This window comes from Mangifera indica, chromosome 6 (assembly GCF_011075055.1).
Source record: "Mangifera indica cultivar Alphonso chromosome 6, CATAS_Mindica_2.1, whole genome shotgun sequence".
NCBI classification, from domain to species: domain Eukaryota; kingdom Viridiplantae; phylum Streptophyta; class Magnoliopsida; order Sapindales; family Anacardiaceae; genus Mangifera; species Mangifera indica.
This window is the reverse complement of record NC_058142.1, coordinates 4,435,151-4,456,761: the sequence shown is the minus strand read 5'-3', so window position 1 is coordinate 4,456,761 and position 21,611 is coordinate 4,435,151. Positions and strand designations below refer to the sequence as shown.

At 34.2% G+C, this 21,611-nt stretch overlaps 4 protein-coding genes and 1 long non-coding RNA gene across 6 annotated transcripts; 3 read left to right on the top strand and 2 right to left on the bottom strand.

Annotated features, from left to right (window-relative positions):
- Positions 1-106: 106 nt before the first annotated feature.
- Positions 107-13,404, top strand: LOC123218708 (7-dehydrocholesterol reductase). The gene is made up of 13 exons (XM_044640264.1): positions 107-382; positions 1,515-1,737; positions 1,902-1,957; positions 2,763-2,865; positions 2,960-3,025; positions 3,794-3,907; positions 4,925-5,051; positions 5,723-5,823; positions 6,480-6,605; positions 6,778-6,842; positions 12,357-12,438; positions 12,527-12,609; positions 13,168-13,404. Exons 1-13 carry the CDS (start codon positions 285-287, stop codon positions 13,232-13,234), a joined length of 1,311 nt encoding a protein of 436 aa, XP_044496199.1. The 5' UTR covers positions 107-284; the 3' UTR covers positions 13,235-13,404.
- On the bottom strand, positions 10,177-11,899 carry LOC123218710. The gene is made up of 2 exons (XM_044640265.1): positions 10,629-11,899; positions 10,177-10,430 (listed from the first exon to the last, which is right to left on the bottom strand). Exons 1-2 carry the CDS (start codon positions 11,884-11,886, stop codon positions 10,396-10,398), a joined length of 1,293 nt encoding a protein of 430 aa, XP_044496200.1. The 5' UTR covers positions 11,887-11,899; the 3' UTR covers positions 10,177-10,395.
- A 1,047-nt stretch (positions 13,405-14,451) lies between the features above and the next one.
- LOC123218711 (protein FAM32A-like) lies at positions 14,452-17,647 on the top strand. The gene is made up of 3 exons (XM_044640266.1): positions 14,452-14,610; positions 14,933-15,085; positions 17,097-17,647. The coding sequence occupies exons 2-3, from the start codon at positions 14,938-14,940 to the stop codon at positions 17,357-17,359; spliced, it is 411 nt and encodes a 136-aa protein (XP_044496201.1). The 5' UTR covers positions 14,452-14,610; positions 14,933-14,937; the 3' UTR covers positions 17,360-17,647.
- Positions 17,648-19,241: 1,594 nt separating this feature from the next.
- LOC123217953 lies at positions 19,242-20,151 on the bottom strand. The gene is made up of 3 exons (XR_006502592.1): positions 20,013-20,151; positions 19,571-19,733; positions 19,242-19,443 (listed from the first exon to the last, which is right to left on the bottom strand). It is a non-coding gene; the product is annotated as an uncharacterized LOC123217953 (long non-coding RNA).
- On the top strand, positions 19,708-21,472 carry LOC123217952 (AAA-ATPase At3g50940-like). Of its 2 annotated transcripts, XM_044639052.1 has the most exons (3): positions 19,708-20,620; positions 20,690-20,832; positions 20,938-21,472. In XM_044639052.1, exons 1-3 carry the CDS (start codon positions 19,855-19,857, stop codon positions 21,361-21,363), a joined length of 1,335 nt encoding a protein of 444 aa, XP_044494987.1. In that variant the 5' UTR covers positions 19,708-19,854; the 3' UTR covers positions 21,364-21,472. The 2 variants fall into 2 exon arrangements, with proteins under 2 accessions (XP_044494987.1, XP_044494986.1); XM_044639051.1 differs by having other exon boundaries at positions 19,708-20,832.
- Positions 21,473-21,611: the final 139 nt, after the last annotated feature.

The window sequence follows — 21,611 nt, the reverse complement described above, 5'->3', positions numbered from 1 at the left end:
TTGATTAAATAATATTTTTATTTTTATAATTAATAATAAATTTTAATAAAATTTGAATAATCGATAACTTTTAAATTTTTGAAAAGTTACGGTACCAGTTTGATAATGCATTAACCCATCAGTGTGAATAAGTCTTTTAGCCAATAGAAAAAGAAAATATTCTTAATGGAAGTCCGTCCCAAGTCAAGTCAGCAAACAAAACAAAAAACACAGCACATCAGTAACAGAGTACCGAGAGTGTAGACTAGGAAAAATCTCAGACTGAGAAGAAAACCAGGAACTAAATGGCCTCTACGGAGTCGAAGACGGTGCACTCGGCTGCTCTCACTTATTTTTCCATGATTTCTCTTCTCACTCTCTGTCCTCCCTTCGTTATTTTACTGTAAGATTCGCAGCTCTTCGCACTCCCTCAATCGTTCTTTTGAACCTTTTTGTTTGATTTTGATTTCAGCTGGTGTGCATCAATCTCTAGATAGCTGATTTTTCTTGAGAAATGGAGAGAAATTGTTAACTGAAGTTTAGATCTTAGGAAATTTGGATTTTGCTATTATTTTATTTGAGTTGATTCTAGGAAGAGTGTTGATTGATTCGTGCCCTGAAACTGATTTTTTCTTATGTTGCTATTATTGATTTAAAAAAAAAAAATTGGAGATGACGGAAATGAATAATTTATGAGAAAAAGAGAATTGCTGATAACCGGAAAAATGCTATTGTCATGTGAATCGACATGGTTGACTTACTGTGATAGCTAGATTAGGTAATGTGGAGAAAAGAGTGCTTCTTTTTGCTGTAATTTATGTGAATTTATGTTTGTCCTGTGTAAAATATAAGAATTTTCCATTAATATTATGAGGGAATCGGTTGCTTTGCTGGTTGAAGTTTATATATCATCAGATCTCATGATTATTATAATTTTTTTTGCAATGGTGTTTGAGCGTTTATGTTGGCTTTCAGAGGATTATGAAATGATTCGTGACTCAATATTCCTTTGTTTTTCATGTTTTCATTTGGGTATCATGTTATGGATCAGGTTATTTATCCTTTGTTTGAATTTCTGGTATATTTAGACAATGAATAGAAAAACAAAAATTAAATTTAAATTTTTTTTAAATAATGCATTATGTCACTCTTTCTCTGTTTGATTTTTGAGAAAAATAAGAATAAAGTATGTTTCAACTTGTTTAAGTCATACACTGTTTCTTTACTTTGAGATTTGATAGAACACCTTAGTTTTTAAATATTGAAGTTCTAATATAGATTGAAACTAAAGAATTTTTTCATAACTATGTCTTGTTTATTTTTGTGTTCTCTGACTGATGGTGTCAAGGAAATGATTGAGGTACCCAGTGAGCAATTATTGATCTGGTGCAGTGTTTTTATGATTTTTTTATATTATCTAGCCTTATTTATTCATGTATTGTCTAATCTGAGTGATGAGTTTGTAACTATTCTTGTAAATTTTAGCTTGATATGTTGTAGACAATATCATACTTAAATTTCATTACTTTCTGCAGATGGTATACAATGGTGCATGCTGATGGGTCTATAATCCAGACCTTTAATTACTTGAGACAACATGGACTGCAGGGATTTGTAGATATATGGCCAAGACCCACTGTGATCGCTTGGAAAATAATTGCTTGTTATGCTGCATTTGAGGCTGCCCTTCAGCTTCTTCTGCCTGGAAAAAGGGTTGAAGGCCCGATATCTCCTACTGGGAACCAACCTGTTTACAAGGTGTCTGTTGCTAGATATTGTCTTCTCCAGAATATCTTAATATATACTTGTTTGTTGATAAATTGTTGGAGTAATTCAAAATCAAAGAAATTTCTTCTACTCAATCATGTTGCCTGCATTTATTGTATGGTTTACATTAGCTGTTGTTTTGTTGATTGGTGCAGGCAAATGGTATGGCAGCATATGGAGTGACACTAGTAACCTATCTAAGCCTTTGGTGGTAAGGGATTTGTCTATCAACTTCTTTTGTTATGAAATTGCAGTTTGCTTTAAATCTTTAATATGAAGGGTGTTCTGAGTGGAAACTTTCCTTTTAGTTGCTTGTAAGTTGATGTGCATTGTTAATGATGTCTATGTAACTTTTTTTAATTTATTCACCAAATGCATTGTCAATGATGTCATGCGCCAATTTATCAAAGGTTAGGCAAATTTAAATTTTAGATTTGCCACTTTTGTATCTTTGACAAGAATTATCATTTGTGCTTGTTAGTTTTTTTAGTTATCATTTTTTCTTTGTTGTGTCTATCAAAAAACTCTTCTTGGTGCTCTTTATAGATTGCTTACTGGTTTCTTGAAATTTGGTTCCTTTTCCTGTTTGTATGAGTTGTATCTTGTGTTTTTTTCTCCAGAAATTAGAAGCAAAATTGATGAATAGGTGTCTCGCGGTGGGAAAATTATCCCATGGACTTGTTCCACTCTATTGAATTTAATTTCAAAACTAAAAAATATGATTAATTTGAGCTCGATAAAAAATAGGTACCTCTTTTCCTATCTTCAGTATTGTGCCATTTTATGTTCTTATGTTCCAACTCAAGTTCTCAGTAGTTTTTAGTTTGTCTAGTATTTAACTTCTGTTTACTTGTATATTGCGTGGCTGTATGGTTAGAAATATGCCAACCAGTTAGTAACTTCTGTTGCATGCTTTTTCCTTACAACTGAGTGCTTTACCTGCTTCTATTTTTAGTCACTAGCATTGAATATCATCAAGGGCAATTAATTTATACTTTTATTGTATTCATTTTCAGGTTTGGCATATTCAATCCCACCATTGTTTATGATCATTTGGGAGAAATATTTTCAGCACTTATTTTTGGAAGCCTCATCTTTTGTGTTTTCTTATACATTAAAGTGAGGATTTGAATTTAAGCTTACTGTAATATTATTTATTCACAGATTACAGTTCTTCAATTTATATCTGACACTGATGCTTTATGTCTACAAGGGTCATTTAGCCCCATCTTCCAGTGATTCTGGTTCATGTGGGAACATAATAATTGATTTCTACTGGGTGAGTTTCTTCAGGCTCATGATAACTACATTATGCTTATGTAATTATTTTAAATTTTCAGATTGAATGTTTGGGCAACATAGGAACTTAAGAAATCTGCTGCTTGTTTTGGAAAGAGGTTCCTAGGATCTATTTGAGGATTATTATTTTGTGATTTCCTATAGTTTATGGCATTTATGTTTTCTTTGAATAAGAAACTGGGAAAATCATATTGCATGATTACTTTTATATGGTGCCAAATGCTTGATTGGTCATGTAAGCACTCAAGAAAGTTACAGTGAGATTGTATTTATTATCTCTATTCTCGTAAGTATTCAAACCTTAAGTAGAACTATATTCAAACCTTCTTATTTATGGTCTAGTTAAAGACCCGTATGATGTGCTGCATGATTCTATGGAGTTTCAAACTAGAGTCTACATGGGAAGTCTGGTATTATAATTGTATTATTATTCTGTAAAACAATTAATAATCTCTGGAATATGCTACCATTTAATAAAATCTGAAATATACATCCACGTGATTGATAGCCTCATGGCTTTTACATGATGCTTTAGCTCAATGCTAGGTCATTGAGTTAATACCAACTTCACAATGTTTCAACAACTAAACATGTAAAATATCAAGAAACAGACCTGTATGTAATTGAAAGAGTAGAAAAAGAAATGTTGCTTATACTGTGAGCTTTGTGATAGGCAATGAATTCTTATTCAGCATATTTGTGCAGTCCTGGCCATGTACATATTATCTAGGTTATTCTCTTGTTACAGGGTATGGAACTTTATCCTCGAATTGGTAAGAACTTCGACATCAAAGTTTTCACAAACTGCAGATTTGGTATGATGTCTTGGGCAGTTCTTGCTCTGACCTACTGTATAAAGCAGGTACAAGCACTTAGATATTTCTTCATCTAAATGTTAATTAACTTTTCACGTAAATTCTCTTGTTCAAAAAACTAGTAGCAAGATTTGGGAAATTCTTTGGTGGTGTAGAGTCCTCATTTCTAGGCTCCACATATAGGGTATGGTCATAGGTATTAGCCTGATTGTGCTCCTAAACTAATTTATAAAATTCTTTCTTTGTAATTCCAAATAAAGTCAATAAATTATCTAAAATTGGCATAACTTTTAAAGCATTTCTCTAATATCTCATACATACTCCTGTCTTTTTTCCTCCTTTTGAAGCATTGAGTTGTGTGTTACTGTGAGAAAACTCAAGCATTGAGTTGTGTGTTAACAGCCATATATGTTTATTAATGTTTGCATACCTTAATAATGTGCCTTCTTGGTTGGCCTGGAAGCAGACATACTCCAAAATCTCATAGCTTTCGACTTTCCATTGTTACATGCGATCTAATATGATTAATCTTAGAGCACTCATTTTTAAGCCAAAATAAAGATTGTGCCCTCCTTTACTTTTACATGGAGTAAATCTCCCTTGTACATATTTTACAGGGGGATCAGTTTAATAAGATTTTGTCCATATGGAAGGGCAGAGTGGGATGTCAGGTAAAAAATATAATAATCAAAAGAGTGGTTATTGCAGCTGGGTTTTACTGTGATTTCAATTGAAATGTTTGATAATAGAGTATAGAAGTCATGGGATCACTTAGTCCTCCTAGAGCTGAAGTTACTATGTTGAAAGCAATGCCCGTGTAGGTGGTTGTGTAATTACAGCCAACGTGAATTGCTATTTAGGGATCTTGATAGCTTGTTTCCCTTCTTATCTTCAACTCACTTCCAACATAAGATAATTCTTACCATGATCAGTGCTTTTTTGTCCATCAACTAACTATTATAAAAGACTTTTCTGCTTCTGAGTGTTAGAATTTTATGGTGGTGATTTTGATCATCATCATTGTCATCTCTTCTTTTAACATCTTCTGTGGTTATTTTTACCAGTATGAACAGAATGGGAGGGTTGCAGATTCCATGCTTGTAAATACAATATTGATGCTGGTTTATGTTACAAAGTTTTTTTGGTGGGAAGCTGGGTACTGGAACACTATGGACATTGCACATGATCGAGGTTTACATATGTTCTATTTCTCTCTATTCATATATATTGTTATTTAAATTATTAAATAGGAGTCGAAGCTTGTATACAACCTAGAATGACCATGAACTTTGATGAAAAATACTTAACTACATTTTTTAAGATTTAAACAGAAAAAGATAGAAGAAAAGAACCTTAAGTTAATAATTTTTTGGGGAATTTTGATTGTAACATCCTGTTGTGGTGGACTTTATATGCATGATTATTTGTTTTGTATTCAAACGATCTCACAACTTTTTATGAAAAGCTATAGCTTTTGATCTTGACTTCTTTTGGATTCGTTTTTATCTTGATTCAAACATCTACATTGTTAACTTAGAAGTGAATAGGTTGAAGATAAGAAATATATGTATTTCAGTAATTAAAAATATAGTTGGCCTTTGTTATGATAATTATTGTGGAAGAATTAGCTGGGTTTTCTATTGTTTAACTTTCCATATGTCTTATTGCATCACATAGGCTCACATTGTTAGTAAAGGAAGTAGCGCTAGGAGTGTTCACAGGTACCAATGCTTATAGGAAAAATATGCATTATGTATTAGCATTGTTATATATATTTGTTTTGAAGTCTTAAAATATTGTTTATGCCCTTTTTCTTTTAGGAGTTAATTGTATCTTTCTGATCTTTCATAATTTTCCAACAGCTGGTTTTTATATCTGTTGGGGATGCTTGGTGTGGGTTCCATCTATATATACTTCCCCTGGCATGTACCTAGTTAATCATCCGGTGCATCTTGGAATTCAGGTAACAAGTTTTCTAGTTTTCGTTGGTTTGCCAAATGTATTGGATTTACGATTTACAAGCAGTGTTATCTAACCATCTTTTACATGTTTTCTCAATTCAGTTCTTATTTTGAGGACTTGGGATTAAATATTTCAAAAACGTTCGTCTCCCTTTAATCTATCACATATATGCCTTGGGACGGATTGAAGGGAATTTGAGTGCTGAAAACTTGGCTGTGAATTTGAGCACTTAACCAAATAATAGATAAAAAGTTAGCTACTTTTTCTTGCTGTGGATAAAATATTGAAAGCATAAATTGGTAAATATATGAAAATTGAAGGAACAATTAAAGTTTTAATAGTTTCAAGCAGCGAAGTTACAGTATGAGTTTGGCAACGTTTCCAAAGTTGGGTTTGAGTTTGGCTACCATGCCTTAGCCAATATTTGAACCTAGTTGGATTAGCATAATTACTAATGTTCTAGCAGTTAAAGAATTCCAGTTTACATGTACATATTATATTTGCTAATAATATTCATTCCCTTTTCCGGCTCGCACTTTTTTCTCTTGCAGTAGGCCTTCTTTGCATAACATCAACCATGACTGCGACAGGCAGTTAAAGAATTCTAATTTACATAAACATATTATTATTGCTAATAATATGCATTCCTTCTTCCAGCTTGCAGCTTTTATTCTAGCAGCAGGACTTCTTTGCATTTACATCAACTATGACTGTGACAGGCAAAGGCAAGAATTCCGTAGAACAAATGGCAAATGCTTGGTTTGGGGCAAGGCACCTTCAAAGGTGATTTGCTTTTCAGTACTATATTTATTATGCCCATTTTATGCAAAATTTTCTGCTTATGTAGTTTTCAGAATTCTAACTATTTTATAGGTTTAAATATTTTACATATTTTTCAAGCTTCACATTTATTTCTGGACAGAAATGGTCATAATATAGTTTTACACATTTGCAGATTGTAGCCTCGTACCAGACAACATCTGGGGAAACAAAAACAAGCCTTCTTTTGACCTCAGGATGGTGAGTTCTTACTCTATATACTGTATCATGAATGTCATGCTTGGCACTGTGCACATAGCAGCTGTTTTCTTTTGTAAGCATAAATTTATTGTTCAAGGAGCGGAGATCACCCCTTAGTTTATCCCGGTCAATTAGTCTCATTATCTTTAAAGAAATATGGAGAAGAAAAATATATTTCCTTATTTTTCTGTACAAAACTCACCCACATATATACAACTAGTATTAGCCTATAATTAGAAAATATATCTCCTAACTTAATTAGAGAATCAATCTCCTACCTAGAATAGGAAACTTATAAATAATTAAAATCTCTAAACTTTAGGAAACAAAACATAACAGAACTATACTTTAGGAAATAACAGATTTCAACACCCCCTCTCAAGCTGGGCAGTAAATGTTAAGTATGCCAAGCTTGGAACACATATTTTCAAACTGAGATCTAGGTAACGCCTTGGTGAAGATGTCTGCTATTTGAGAATTGGTAGGAATATAATTCAACTTGATAACTTCCATTTCAATCTTCTCCTTGATGAAATGCCGATCTATCTCCACATGCTTTGTTCGATCATGATGAACTGGATTTTTGGCTATGTTAATAGTTGCTTGATTATCACATAACAACTCTATAGGCATAACATTTGGAACCTTTAATTCTTTCAACAGCCTTTGTAGCCATATTCCTTCACAAATTCCTTGCGCTAAAGCTCTGAATTCAGCTTCTGCACTGCTGCGAGAAACTACTGATTGTTTCTTGCTACGCCAGGTTACTAGATTACCCCAAACAAAAGAACAATACCCAGAAGTAGACCTTCTATCAAGAGGTGATCCAGCCCAATCTGCATCTGTGTAAATGCTTACTTGCCTACATGCACTTTTCTTAAACCAAATGCCTCGACCTGGGGTCATTTTAAGATACCTGAGTATCCTGTACACAGCTCCCATATGTTCTTCATTTGGGCTATTCATGAATTGGCTTACTTTACTAACAGCAAAGCCAATATCAGGCCTTGTATGAGAGAGATAGATAAGTTTCCCAACTAACCGTTGATACCTTCCTTTGTCCACAGGAGGACTTCCCTCTAGTAATCCCAACTTTGTTGACGAATCCATGGGAGTTTCAGTTGGTTTACAGTCAGTCATTTCAGTTTCCTTAAGCAAATCTAGGACATATTTGCGTTGATTAATGCAAATGCCCTTCTTAGATCTTGCTACCTCCATACCTAGAAAATACTTTAGACAACCAAGATCCTTGATTTCAAATTGTTTGCCCAAGAATATCTTCAACTTCTGAATTTCATCTTCACTATTGCCTGTGATGATGATATCATCTACATAAACTATAAGAATGGTAATAAAGCCATTTGAAGTATGATTTACAAACAAAGTATGATCTGTTTGACACTGAAGATAGCCAAACCCTTTCACAGACTTTGTAAACCTTTCAAACCAGGCTCTTGTTGACTGCTTTAGCCCATACAAGGATTTCTTTAGTCTGCAAACTTTGTTCCCAAACTCTGCTTCTAAACCAGGTGGACTGTCCATGTATACCTCCTCCAACAAATCACCATTTAAGAATGCGTTTTTCACATCCATCTGATGTAGTTGCCAATCTAGATTCACTGCAATTGACAAAAGAACCCTGACTGTATTCAGCTTTGCAACTGGAGCAAACGTCTCTTCATAGTCTATTCCATACGATTGTGTGAAACCCTTTGCTACAAGTCTTGCCTTATAGCGTTCAACACTTCCATCTGCTTTATGTTTTACTACGAAGACCCATTTGCATCCTACTGTCCTTTTTCCTTCAGGTAGTACTGTTAATTCCCATGTTTGATTTTTCTGTAATGCCATGAGTTCTTCTTGAACAGCTTGTCTCCACTCAGGTATGCTCAAAGCCTCTTGAATAGTTGCTGGAACAGCAATATTAGAGATATTCATAGCAAATAATTTGTAATTAGGTGACAAACCTTCATATGACACATATTTGCTAAGAGGATACAATGGTCTCTCTCTACATTTTCTCATAGGTCTTCTTTGAGCAATTGGCAACTCATTTTCTGGCTGAACATGCTCACTATCACTAGTTAGAATTTTTTCACTCTGATTGTCACACTTTTTTGTCTCAAAGGAAGGTTCATTTGAGGTAGAAAATGGAGTATTTGAGTGAACTTGGACATCTGATCCTGGTGAGAAATCATGAACCTGCTGAGTAACATCTGGATTAAATACAACTCTATCATGCTTTGGCTGCCTTGAATACACACGAGTTGGCTTTTGGGACAGTGTTTTAGGTGACGTGTTTGATGAATTTTCCTGGACAGATTCTATTTCTTGGGGCAGTGCATTGAACTGATTAGTACCATCATCAAGGCTTATGAATTCTGTGACTTCTTGGGAATATACAGGACTAGAACAGTGTTTTGGAGTTAGAGAAGGACGATTGACTGGGCTGTGAACTGGTTGAATTGAATTATGACTTGGTGCTTTGTTATTAGAATTGAAAACTGGTGCAAAATCATTAAGAAACTGTAATTCACTTACCTCTTCCTCCTTGCTAAAAAAAGGTTGATTCTCAAAGAAAGTAACATCTATAGAGATAAAAAATTTCTTAGATGCTGGGTGATAACACTTGTAACCTTTCTGATTTGGGGAATAACCAAGAAACACACATTTAAAGGACCTAGGATCTAATTTCCTATGATAAGGGGAATTATCATGCACAAACACTGTACACCCAAAGACTTTAAGAGAAATATTTGACAATATATGACTATAGGGATATGTAGTAAGCAAAATTTGAATAGGCGTGTAAAAGTGTAATACTCTAGATGGTTGCCTATTGATTAAATGGACTGCCGTAAGGATAGCATCCCCCCAAAACTTCTTAGGAACATGCATAGTGAATAATAGTGATCTTGCAACTTCTAAAAGATGTCTATTTTTCCTCTCAGCCACACCATTTTGTTGTGGGGTATAAACACATGAAGTTTGGTGTATAATTCCCTTATTAAGACAGTAATCTACTAGAGATTTATTGACAAATTCTTTTCCATTATCAGTTCTTAAGATTTGCACCCTAGTTTGGAATTGTGTTTTAATCATGGAATTGAAATTTTTGAAAATATTGGCCATTTCTGATTTTTCTTTCATGAGAAATACCCAAGTAACTCGAGTATGATCATCAATGAATGAAATGAACCATTTAGCACCAGTCACATTAGGAATTCTAGATGGGCCCCAAACATCACTATGAATAAGTGCAAAAGGCTTGGAAACATGGTAAATGCTAGGAGATAGAGAAGCACGAGTGTGTTTAGATATCTCACAAATTTCGCAAGAAAATTCACTAGGACTTTTATTAACAAATAAATCAGGAAAAAGTTTCTCTAAGTACAAGAAGTTTGGGTGGCCTAACCTGTAATGCCATAACATCACAGTACTTTCTTTATTTGAACTAGTCCTAGAGTGACTTTGAGTAACTACTTGCTTGGTGGAATGACATTGTGAATGGAAGGCAGATTCCGCTTTTAGAATGTATAAACCAGATCGTAATTCAGCAGGTCCAATCATCCTCTTCGAGATCAAGTCCTGAAAAATACAATAGGTAGGGTAAAATGTAGTGAGGCAATTTTTGTCATAGGTAAGTTTGGAAACGGATAGCAAATTACAGTCTAAGTTTGGAACAAATAAAACTGATTGTAAGGTTAAAATTTTTGAGAGAATAACAGTACCATAACCTACCACCTTTGAGAATGTTCCATCTGACTACCTTAACATTAAAATTACCTTTGCATGGCTCAAATGTATTGAACACGTTAGGATCTCCTGTCATATGGTCAGTTGCCCCCGAATCTATAATCCAAGAACCTGGTTTTTCATTTTTAACACTCAAGGCACTGGAAAATGTACCTGACTGTACCATAGAACCAGTCCCAACAGGTGTTGATAAAGAGTGACCAAATAATTTTTGCAACTGCTCAATTTGTTCCTTGCTGAATAGATTTCCGTCACTGTCACCAGTATTATTTCCACATGCAAAATATCCCTTCTTGGTCTGACTACGTGGCTTCCAATCTGCTGGCCTTCCATGAATTTCCCAGCAGGTTTCCTTGTAATGGCCTGGACGACGGCAATGATCGCACCATGGTCGGCCTTTTCTGGTTTTACCATCAACAGGATTGTTTGAATTACCTCTGGCTGCAAGTGCTGATGCGTCTCCACTGGTTGGCATTGACTCAGACCTGAGCATTACCTTCTTTCGACTTTCTTCTCTGCGCACATCAGAAACCACCTCTCGAATGGAGGGCAATGGTTTAACACTCAATATTCTGCCACGAACCTCATCCAGGTTATCATTCAAGCTGATAAGAAATTTAAAAATCCTCATCTCTTCCAGGTATAATTTGAAAACAGCTCCATCATCATTACACTTCCAGTTTAACTTGTTGAACATGTCTACTTGTTGCCAAAGGTGTGACAATTTATTGAAATACCCTATCACCGTTAGATCACCTTGCTTCACTTCATGTAAAACTCCTTCAATTCTAAACCTCTCCGAAATATTATCCTTATTTGAGTAGGTTTCCTTCACAGCTTCCCAAACTTCGTAGGCCGTTTCATACAATAGGAAATTTTCTCCAACCTCTGGTGTCATGGAATTTATGAGCCAAGACATCACCTTGCTGTTATCAGCCTCCCAAATCTTGTACCCCTTGTCTTTCTTCTCTGGAATCTCCACATCTCCTGTGATAAAATCAGCTTTACCTTTCCCTTTAATGTAAAGCATAACAGATTGTGACCAGGGCAAATAATTATGCCCATTTAACCTGTGGTTTGTGATTATTTGAGAACTTTGAGATGGATCGATGGTACTTCCCCCAGAGGATGAACCTTCAGAATTGACATTCAAAGCAATTCCAAATTTTGACATGTCTGAACCTGATGTATTGCTAGAGATGTAGTTTTTATCGGAGGAAGTAACAGAGTTAAGTATTGCCGGAAAAAAAACAATGATGAATATAGCCGGAGTTGGCTCTGATACCATAAAGAAATATGGAGAAGAAAAATATATTTCCTTATTTTTCTGTACAAAACTCACCCACATATATACAACTAGTATTAGCCTATAATTAGAAAATATATCTCCTAACTCAATTAGAGAATCAATCTCCTACCTAGAATAGGAAACTTATAAATAATTAAAATCCCTAAACTTTAGGAAACAAAACATAACAGAACTATACTTTAGGAAATAACAGATTTCAACAGATTTCAACAATCTTTAATAGATCTAACTACTTGTCTTTACAAATGAAATTATCAAGTCTTTTATAAGTCAAAATCTCTTTTGGTACATAAACAATTAGGAGTATATATGCAAGCATAGACGATAGGTGGCGTGCTTAAGAGGGTTGCATCTTTTTGCATGGCATGAATTGGTTCCTGTGCTGTAGTTTCAGATATGATTTTGGAATGCAGCCTTATAGCATAGTTGACTTACCTTGCTTTTTGCAGGTGGGGCTTATCTCGTCATTTCCATTACGTACCTGAAATATTGGCGGCCTTTTTCTGGACTCTACCTGCTCTGTTCAATCATGTAAGCTTTAGAAATTTTGTAGTTATTTTATTACTTGAATAATAAGAACGTTTTTCTGAAATCACCTGCTTTTTCTATTGTACTGCAGTTTTTACCATACTTCTATGTAGTGTTCCTTACAATACTTCTTTTTGACCGAGCCAAAAGGGATGATGACAGATGTCAATCCAAGTAAGCTGATGCTAACTTACAAACTTAAGATTATTATATGTTGTTTCGCCAACATTATGACATTATATTCTTAAAAGTTTTCTATATAACTGTAGCTTCTGTTTTCTCAAAGTATCTAAACCTGCTAATACTTTCCTGGTCATAGCAGATATTTCTGTTGGTCTAGGCATGGTTAGTTTGAATGTTATAGGCTTTTGGAACTCTCTTGTAGAGGACAACAATTAAAAAAGAATTTAGGATAAGGTGTCGAGTGCAAGCATATACATGTACATGACACAGCCATAGGAAGGCTCCATCAACGTCATCGCATTTCAATAAATTTGCTTACAGTGCATAATCTTGCTGTAAATGTTCAACAAATTAACCGTGGCAGCAGTATTGTGGTTTGTTATTCCTGAATTACACACACTTCACTTGATGACCATTTGTAAAAAGGGTTTTGGAATTATTGTTAACAGATTTTGGTGATCCTTTTAAGTGTCATGCAGTAAGATTTGATTTACACTTAAACCATTTTGTGAAAATTTGAATGATATATTGACAAGGTCAAGTTTGCAGGTATGGAAAGTACTGGAAACTATACTGCGATAAGGTTCGCTGCCGGGTCATTCCAGGAATCTACTGAGATATCTCTGACAATCGATCTGCAGCTGCGAATCAGCTTGAGTCTCCTTGGCCCTTTTTTACCATGTGATCTGACAGTATCTCCTAACTTTTGACTCTTACGACGCACTTTTGAGATGTTTGTAAAGTTTTGAATTATATATGGGAGAGAATCGTTGTTTGTATTGTGTATGAAGTGTGCTTATAATTCTTGCTTGAGTAGCATTATGTGTACAAACTTGAGTATAAATGATGATATATTACTATGTGATTAGATGTTGTTTTATCGTTAATTCAAAATTATTCAATCACATTGTAGCATGTCATTGTTTATACTCAAGTTTGTGTACATAACTTTATTGTTCCTGTTTTGTCACCATGTTTTGGGTGTCATCTAATTATAGGTCATAGAATAAAACGTCTTTCACTCTAGACTTAAAATATTAGGTATCAGGATGAAATTAAGAAACATTTGAATTCAGATAAGGGAGTTTCTCATAATTGCCATTTTGCTTGAAGTTGAGTTGGCAGCTAGTTAGGGTTATGGGTCCACAAAAAATGACGTATCCTCGTGTAATTGAGTAGTTAAAAATTAAATATAAAATAATATTCAATTATATAATAAAACATCATTATTTGTATATAAAGTTGTATACATAATATTATTCTAAGGGTATTTCGGTCCAAAAGAATAATTGAACATCCGCGCATGTGGGTAGATGATGGAGGGCAAAGAAATATTTGCTTTGACCACTCACATTGCTCATGCAGGGGGTATATGGCTAATGAGAAAGGGGGATGAGATAGAGTAAAGAAATATCAATAGTTTGTAAAATAGTATAGAGCATTCTTATCTTTTTTTTTTTTTAAAATAAAAGTATTTTCATTTCTTTCTTTTATAAAAATATGTTTTTCTTAAAATATAATGAAATTTATTAATAAAACTTGATAAAAAATAGAATTTTATTATTTTTATTTTGAAGGTGATAATCATCATTGCGACATAATTTGGGTGGACAAAGTCATATTCGTCTATGCAAAAACTAGGAATAAAATTTCGTTTAAGTATTTCCTTGAGAAAATCCAATGGACAATTTCAGAAACTCAACCTAATTAGGAAGTTTTCAAATTTTCAGGGGTATTAAGGGAACTTCAAAGAAAAATTACACTTCATTTTCACACCTTAATTTTAACACAATCACCCTCTCATTCTATTTTCAAATTGTGAGGTCTAACATAATTAAATAAAAAATAAGGGTAGGAAAAGTGCATTCCTTTTCTTGGGGGGTGTTTCGTAAATTTCGTTCTCAGTGGTTTCAAAACAAGTCGAATTGAAATCTCAGGTTTCGTTCTTGGGCTCATTCGAAGCTGAAGCGAGGAGAGTCTTTGCTATTTCAGGTACAAAGTTTCGAAATTTTTGGTTTCAGTTTAGGTTTTTGTTTTGACTGTGTTATCACTTTTTGAAGAGATATTAAATTTTGTCCGGGGCTGCTGTTTTTTGTTAGGGTTGTGTATTTATGATTATCTCAATTTATGTTTGAGATTTAATTGAAAAGATATGCGTTGATGCTCAAAGGGTTTTGAATTCAAGCTTTGTTGAGTAGAAATCGTAATTTGTAGTCAAAACATGGGTTTTAGTGCACAGTCTGGGAATTGTAGACATAAAGTTGGGAGGTTTAGAGATTTATCCCTTTATTTATTTTTTATCCTAATTTGACAGGGGAAATGTCATCATATGATAATGTTGTAACTGGGAAACTGAAGCTTAAAGGAAAAGCCTTGGATGTGAAAGCTGGTGGGGTGAAGAAGAAAAAGAAACATAAGAAGACTAATGATGAAATTACCAATGCCATAGATAATGGTGTCGAAGCAGGTTTGTTATCTTTTCCCTTATTGTGGCATGTAGTTGGTGTACGGAGTAGTTATAAGCTGTGACATTGAGTTTTTCTGTCTTATTTTCTGAAATTGGTTGAATTCATTTCATAAGATTTGTATTCCTGTCTCACTGCACACATGTCAACCTAGGTGGTAGAGGAGGCATGTCTTTCTGGTTTAATGATGGTTAAATCCATGCGAGAGTTTCACATTGTATATTTTTTAAGTTGCGTTGATTATCTTGCCTTGATGCCCTTTTTGTTCAATTTTGGTGATAAGGGGGTGTGGGATATGATTTTTATCCCATTTTTAGGAGAAGAAATTAATAACTATTTTACAAGAATATTTTTTTTTCCCTTTTCTGGGCCAGCATCAATATGGAAGATGCTCAGATGGTCCAGTTGACAAGTTGGAAGTTCTTTCTGCAGCAAGTAATCTTTTATGTGTGTCACATAAAAGACAATGTATAAAAAAACTGAAATGTTCCATGTACATATTCCGAGGCATCAGTGTTTCTAGTGATGCTGCAATTGATGGTTGTTCTGCTTGCAAGTGTTTGTGCCACTATCCCCTTTTTCAGCCAGTGCTAATTTTTGTAGCAGATGTAGTCATTAAAATATAAGAGGGGAAGCTGTTCTAACTCTTAGCATAAGCTCTGCATAATCATATGCCTTATTCTCGTGTGAAACTTCCTTCTGATGGCTTTAGAAATTAGAAAGAGTGATTTCTCACCTACCTTTTGCAGTGAAGTCAATATAATGGTCTCCTACGACCAGTAGAATACTAGCTGGATGAAAATAGAGCAGTTCCATTCAGCGTTGGGGTCAGTAGACCTTTGATTTGATCAAACATTGTTGCAATAACCTCAAAATCACGTCTGATTTTTCTATGAGAGTGACTTTGGCTTACTCTGAACACTATGAAAAGAGTGATTTAGCATGCTCCTACTCTTTGAAGTAATGTAGGCTTTTCCTTTGGCAACCAAGACCTTGTTTATTTTAATTGGGTGGAGGAAACGTAACCTATTACCTATGTCCATTGCAGTTATAAGACCTTGATTCAGCAATAATAAAGCTGCACCATTTTGTGACAGAGAATGACCTGGCTATTTCATCCTTGATTTCAATGGCTATTCTATCTGCAGTATCACTATTCACCCAACACGGGCCTTCTTGTGCAAAGCATATGGTACTCTGTCCTGCCGCTCATAAGTCCTCTAACAGTTCTATTAGAAGGACACTCCCTTGCCCTAAGAATCCCAATGGTAGCTTAGTTGCTTTAAATCTGATTAAGCAACACTATTAAATGTTAAGCCAATCTTATCATCCAATTTTTCACCTTAAACCAAGTGATAAGCGTTCATTTAACCTTGTAGTAATGCAGCATTCTCCTTGTTATCAATTACTAGAACAGATCCAAACACCATTGTGGTTAGTAGACCCATGATTAATTAATATTGTTAAACAATCAAATGATCATAACATTTGACTCTTTATTGGTAGGCCATAACATCTGACTCTGAAATGGAACACTTATAAAAAAGAAAGAAAAAATGAAAGGACTGTGTGGTAGATGTACACTTTTTTTAAGGGATTTATCCCTGAGGGTGAGTTTGATTATTGTGCAAACATAATTAAAGCACGTGAGAAATCAAACCGGAATGCTAGATATGAAAATTTTCCAAAGAGCCTATTTCTGAATGGGGGTTGTTACTTCAACTTTATAGGTTTTTTTTGCCAAGTACTTCAACTTTGTGGTTCCCCATTCACCACTTTCAAAACCAGGAATGCCATTATAGTTGATATGATTGACTTTTCATTAATATTTTAGATGCAATTATAAAGATCTATAAAAGTTTGAAGCTAAAACTTCTGGCAACTTCATTGCTTAGAATATACATTTTGGTTAGTATTACTTATTTGTAGAATCTAGTTGTTTCTATCTTCATACCATTTTTGATACACCCCATGACTGTTATATGAATTTCATTGGTCTACTATTTACTGTAGGTGCAAGCACAGAGGTGGTAACTGATCCCGGTGAAAAAGAGATAGTAGATCCTAACGCACTAACCGGAGAAGAGAAAGCTGCTCCTTATGATGACCATCTCACACCTGCAGAGAAACGATATATTGAGCAGAGAGAGAATCTTGATATTAATAGGTTGGCCAGGGAAGCAAATAAATCTCATCGTGATAGAATCCAAGATTTCAACCAGTATCTGGCAAACATGAGTGAGCATTATGACATCCCTAAAGTTGGCCCTGGTTAACTCAAACAAACCATGGAGTACCATGTCTAGACTATCAATCTTCTGTACTTTTTGTTGAAGTAGCTGTGTTATTATACTGCCAATTTAATATCTCTGGGTGTTTGACTGTTTGTTGGCACATGGCAGACTATGCAATCTGTTAGTTCTTGCTGTTCTAGAGTTTAGTTGAAGTATTCTGCTCTTTGTTTTGTTTTGGTTGAGCTTGTGAATCTCCTTGATATCAATAGCCCCTATGAAATCTTAAATAACTATGATAACTGGAGTAAGAATTAGAACTTATTCGCATTAGACCTTATTATATCTATTTTTTATGCCCTTCTTTTTTAATTTTTGGACTAGATGCTGGGGAAGGTTTTCTACGGTTGCATGGAAACACTTGTTGATATATTAAAGAGTGATTTGCATTTTCATCTTAAAACCCAACTCTCTATAAATTTTCTTTTTTTTTCAAATGACCTTTTTACATGTTTTACTCTAATTTTTAAATATGACTTTGACACTGTTACAATACCACTCTTTCAAACCCACATCCAAACCCATGAGAATCATTATTTATCTAAACTCAAATTGATTAGAATAATTACCCACTCAAACTTAGACCTTACATAACAGTATGATTGCTTTATGGGTTTGAAAATCTACATTCACTCATTCAAACCTAATCTACTAAAACCTTTATCAAACATAAGAGTATGATTGTTCTATAGGTTTGAAAATTTACATTCACTCATTTAAACCTAACCCACTAAAACCTTTATCTGTGTAAACTCAATACCTTCTGAAACTATCTGTAATGAAGAAGAGTTAGAAAATGAAATGAAAAAAAAATAAAGTGTTGAAAATAGTGATGACAAATTTGATATGCAAAAGATAATAAGATGTTAAATTTTTATTAATTTTTTGTGATATAATAATTTTAAAAATTAAATAATTTAAAATAATATAGTAATTTAACATTTTGACATAATATCCAAATTCTCTCTCAATAATAAAGTTTTGTTTTAGGTAAAGTAGCTTGATTTATATATTTTTAAACCATAGTTTATAATAAAAATGAAATATTTAAAAATAGTAGCAATAATTAAACACTTTGACAGACAGCACATCAACTCTTCACGTCCTTGTTAAATCAAGTCACTGGTTAAATATTAAAGTCAAGCATTACAGCCTGTAGCATTTGAGCTTTACCACATATTATTCCACTCTGCATCAAATATATGACAACACACACACACATGACCGCAGAATCTCGTCTTGTCAATCTAATTTCCAAACCTAATTCCAAAGACATAGTCAAATCAATAATGTGACCAAATTTATTGGGCCGTACCCATTTGTTCTCTCTCTCAAAACGTCATCGCTTCGCTATCTTGTGGAAGCAGCAAAATAAAAAAATATTCCCATCCACCCTTCACATCTTTATCCTCAATCATATATATATTCTCCAAGATTCAACACTACTTTTATTCCAGCTTGCACAAGATAAATAAATATATTTTTCTTGTAAATATATTTAAGGATATTAGGTTTAGACAATATTTTATTATTAAAATAAAAAATTATTTTAAATATAAATTATTTAAAAAATTATTATGTATAAATAATTATTAATAAAATTTAATAAATATAAATAATTATTGTGTTTAATTATATAGAATAAAAGAATACTAATAAATTATTTTATTTAAATATTTTTAGATATAGTTATTTTTAAACATTTTTTATATTAATTAAAAATAAATTTATTTTTATTTTAAAAAATTAAAAAATTATAATAAAATTAATATTATATTAATAACTTTTTAATATTTAAGAGAAAAATTATCATCTATATTATTTGTCATATTATCACTGATAATAAAAGATTATAGTAATATTTATTACTAATAAACTAAAAAAATTAATATAAGTAATAAAATATAAATTATTAAATAATTTTTAAAGTTTGGAATCAAACGGCCATAAAATACAAAAGATGCTACAAATTTCCAACAAAATTGACCTCAGATTGGTGTCATTTATGTCCTTTCCTTTTCAACTGCTTCCAATGAATTTCCTCCAGCCTTCAATCACTTACTTCTCGCCTGAACCCAAAGAAACAAGAAGAGCTAGCAAATTGGAAATTCATCATTTGACAAATATCAAAGGCTGCGTCTTTTTAAACGTATAAATATATATCATACAAATAAGAATCAAATTAATAAAACCAACCTTCTTCTATAGGTTTACCATTCTTGATGTTGTTTAGAAAAGACTGCCCCGACAGGCCTCCATTGTTGACCTTGACCGTTGTTGATGAAGAAAAAGAATTTTCAGGGGCGTCAAAATTCTACAGTAAATTGTTCTAACCGCTCTACAAATTCCATAACCCATCCTACAATAAAAACAAGAGGAATTAGCAACTTTGCCTAAATCTCCTCCTCATAATCATCCCAAAACTTTCCTTTGAACCAGCACGTCTGTTTCTGGGTATCAACAAAACAAAGCATAAGAAAATGTCCCAAGCTAAGAAAATTCTGTCAACGGCGGCCTCGCTCGCTGCATCGGCCATGCTTGCTCGGAGCATTGCAAAGGATTTTTTACCCACTGAAGTTCAAAACTGCTTGTATTCAAGCCTAAGAATTGTGTCAAATTACATGTCTTTTCAGCTCACCATTGTTATAGAGGAGTTCCAGGGACTCTCCACAAACCAGGTCTTTGAGGCTGCTCATTTATATTTGGGAATCAAAACAACTACCACTTCAACTAAGAGGCTAAGGGCAGGCAAATCTGAGAAAGACAGCACCATACAAATAACTCTGGATAGAAATGAAGAGATTTTCGATTTTTACGAAGGTGTAAAGCTGCAATGGAAATTAGTCTGCACACAAGTTCCAGGGGCACGATCAGAATACAGGAATCCAAAACTGGGAGACTATAACACATCGCTAAGATCAGAAGTTAGGCAGTATGAGTTATGTTTTCACAAGAAACACAAAGAAATGGTGTTGAATTTGTACTTGCCTCATGTTTTAGCCAAGGCAAAGGCAATCAAAAGAGAGAGCAATATCGTGAAGCTTCACACAGTTGTTTATGATCGGTGGGACGTGAATCAGGTTGTGCTTAAACACCCAATGACCTTCAACACGCTTGCTCTGGATCCAGAGCTCAAGAAGACTCTTATGGAGGATCTGGATAACTTCGTGAATGGAATGGAGTACTACAAAAGAATTGGGAAAACCTGGAAACGCGGGTACTTACTCTATGGACCTCCAGGCACAGGCAAGTCAAGCTTGATTGCAGCCATCGCTAATCACTTGAAATTTGACATCTATGACTTGGATTTATCAGATATCCGTAGCAATTCAAGTCTTCGATTTTTGTTGCTCACCATGCCAAGTCGATCAATCCTAGTCATTGAGGACATCGACTGCTCTATCAACCTGAAAAATCGTGAGTCAGGGGATGGATCACGAAACCCGGAAGAGAATAAGGTTAGTAGTACAATTAACTCTTGTCATGTAGTTTTGCTTATTATTGGATAAAATAACATTGTTTTGTGAATGAGTTATTAACTTTTGTCTTGACAATTCTAATAGGTGACACTCTCGGGGCTTCTCAATTTCATTGATGGCTTATGGTCGTGCTGTGGCGATGAGCGCATCTTAATTTTCACAACCAACCATAAAGAGAGACTGGACCCTGCATTGCTGAGACCTGGTCGCATGGATATGCATATCAACATGTCATACTGCACCGCTTCAGTATTCAAGCAGCTTGCCTTTAATTATCTGGGGATAACCCATCATCATCTTTTTGAGCAAATTGAACAGCTTGTAATGGAGGTGGAGGTTACCCCTGCAGAAGTAGGAGGGGAGCTGATGAAGAACACTAATGCCGACGTCTCCCTTCAAGGCCTTGTCAAGTTTATTCATGCAAAGATGACCGAACAAGGAAAAGCAGAAACCCTAAATAAAATGGAGTGGGATGCAGACAAATCGAGAGTAACTCACACAGATTACTAAACTAGGCTGCAGTGCAATTCACAACTGAATTTGAGTGAACTCGGACTGCAGCAAATTTTGAATGTTTTGCATATCAATTTTCTGATCTGAATTGTATTTCTCAGCACCATAAAAGAAAATCAACAAAATACCCAGCACAGTGAAAACAGTGATGGTCAGAAGAGTTAATTCTAAGTAAAGTAGTTTACAACTTTAGCTCCTAGATTTTCCAGTTTTCAAACAAGCTCGTTTCTCAGAAAAAGAAAAAA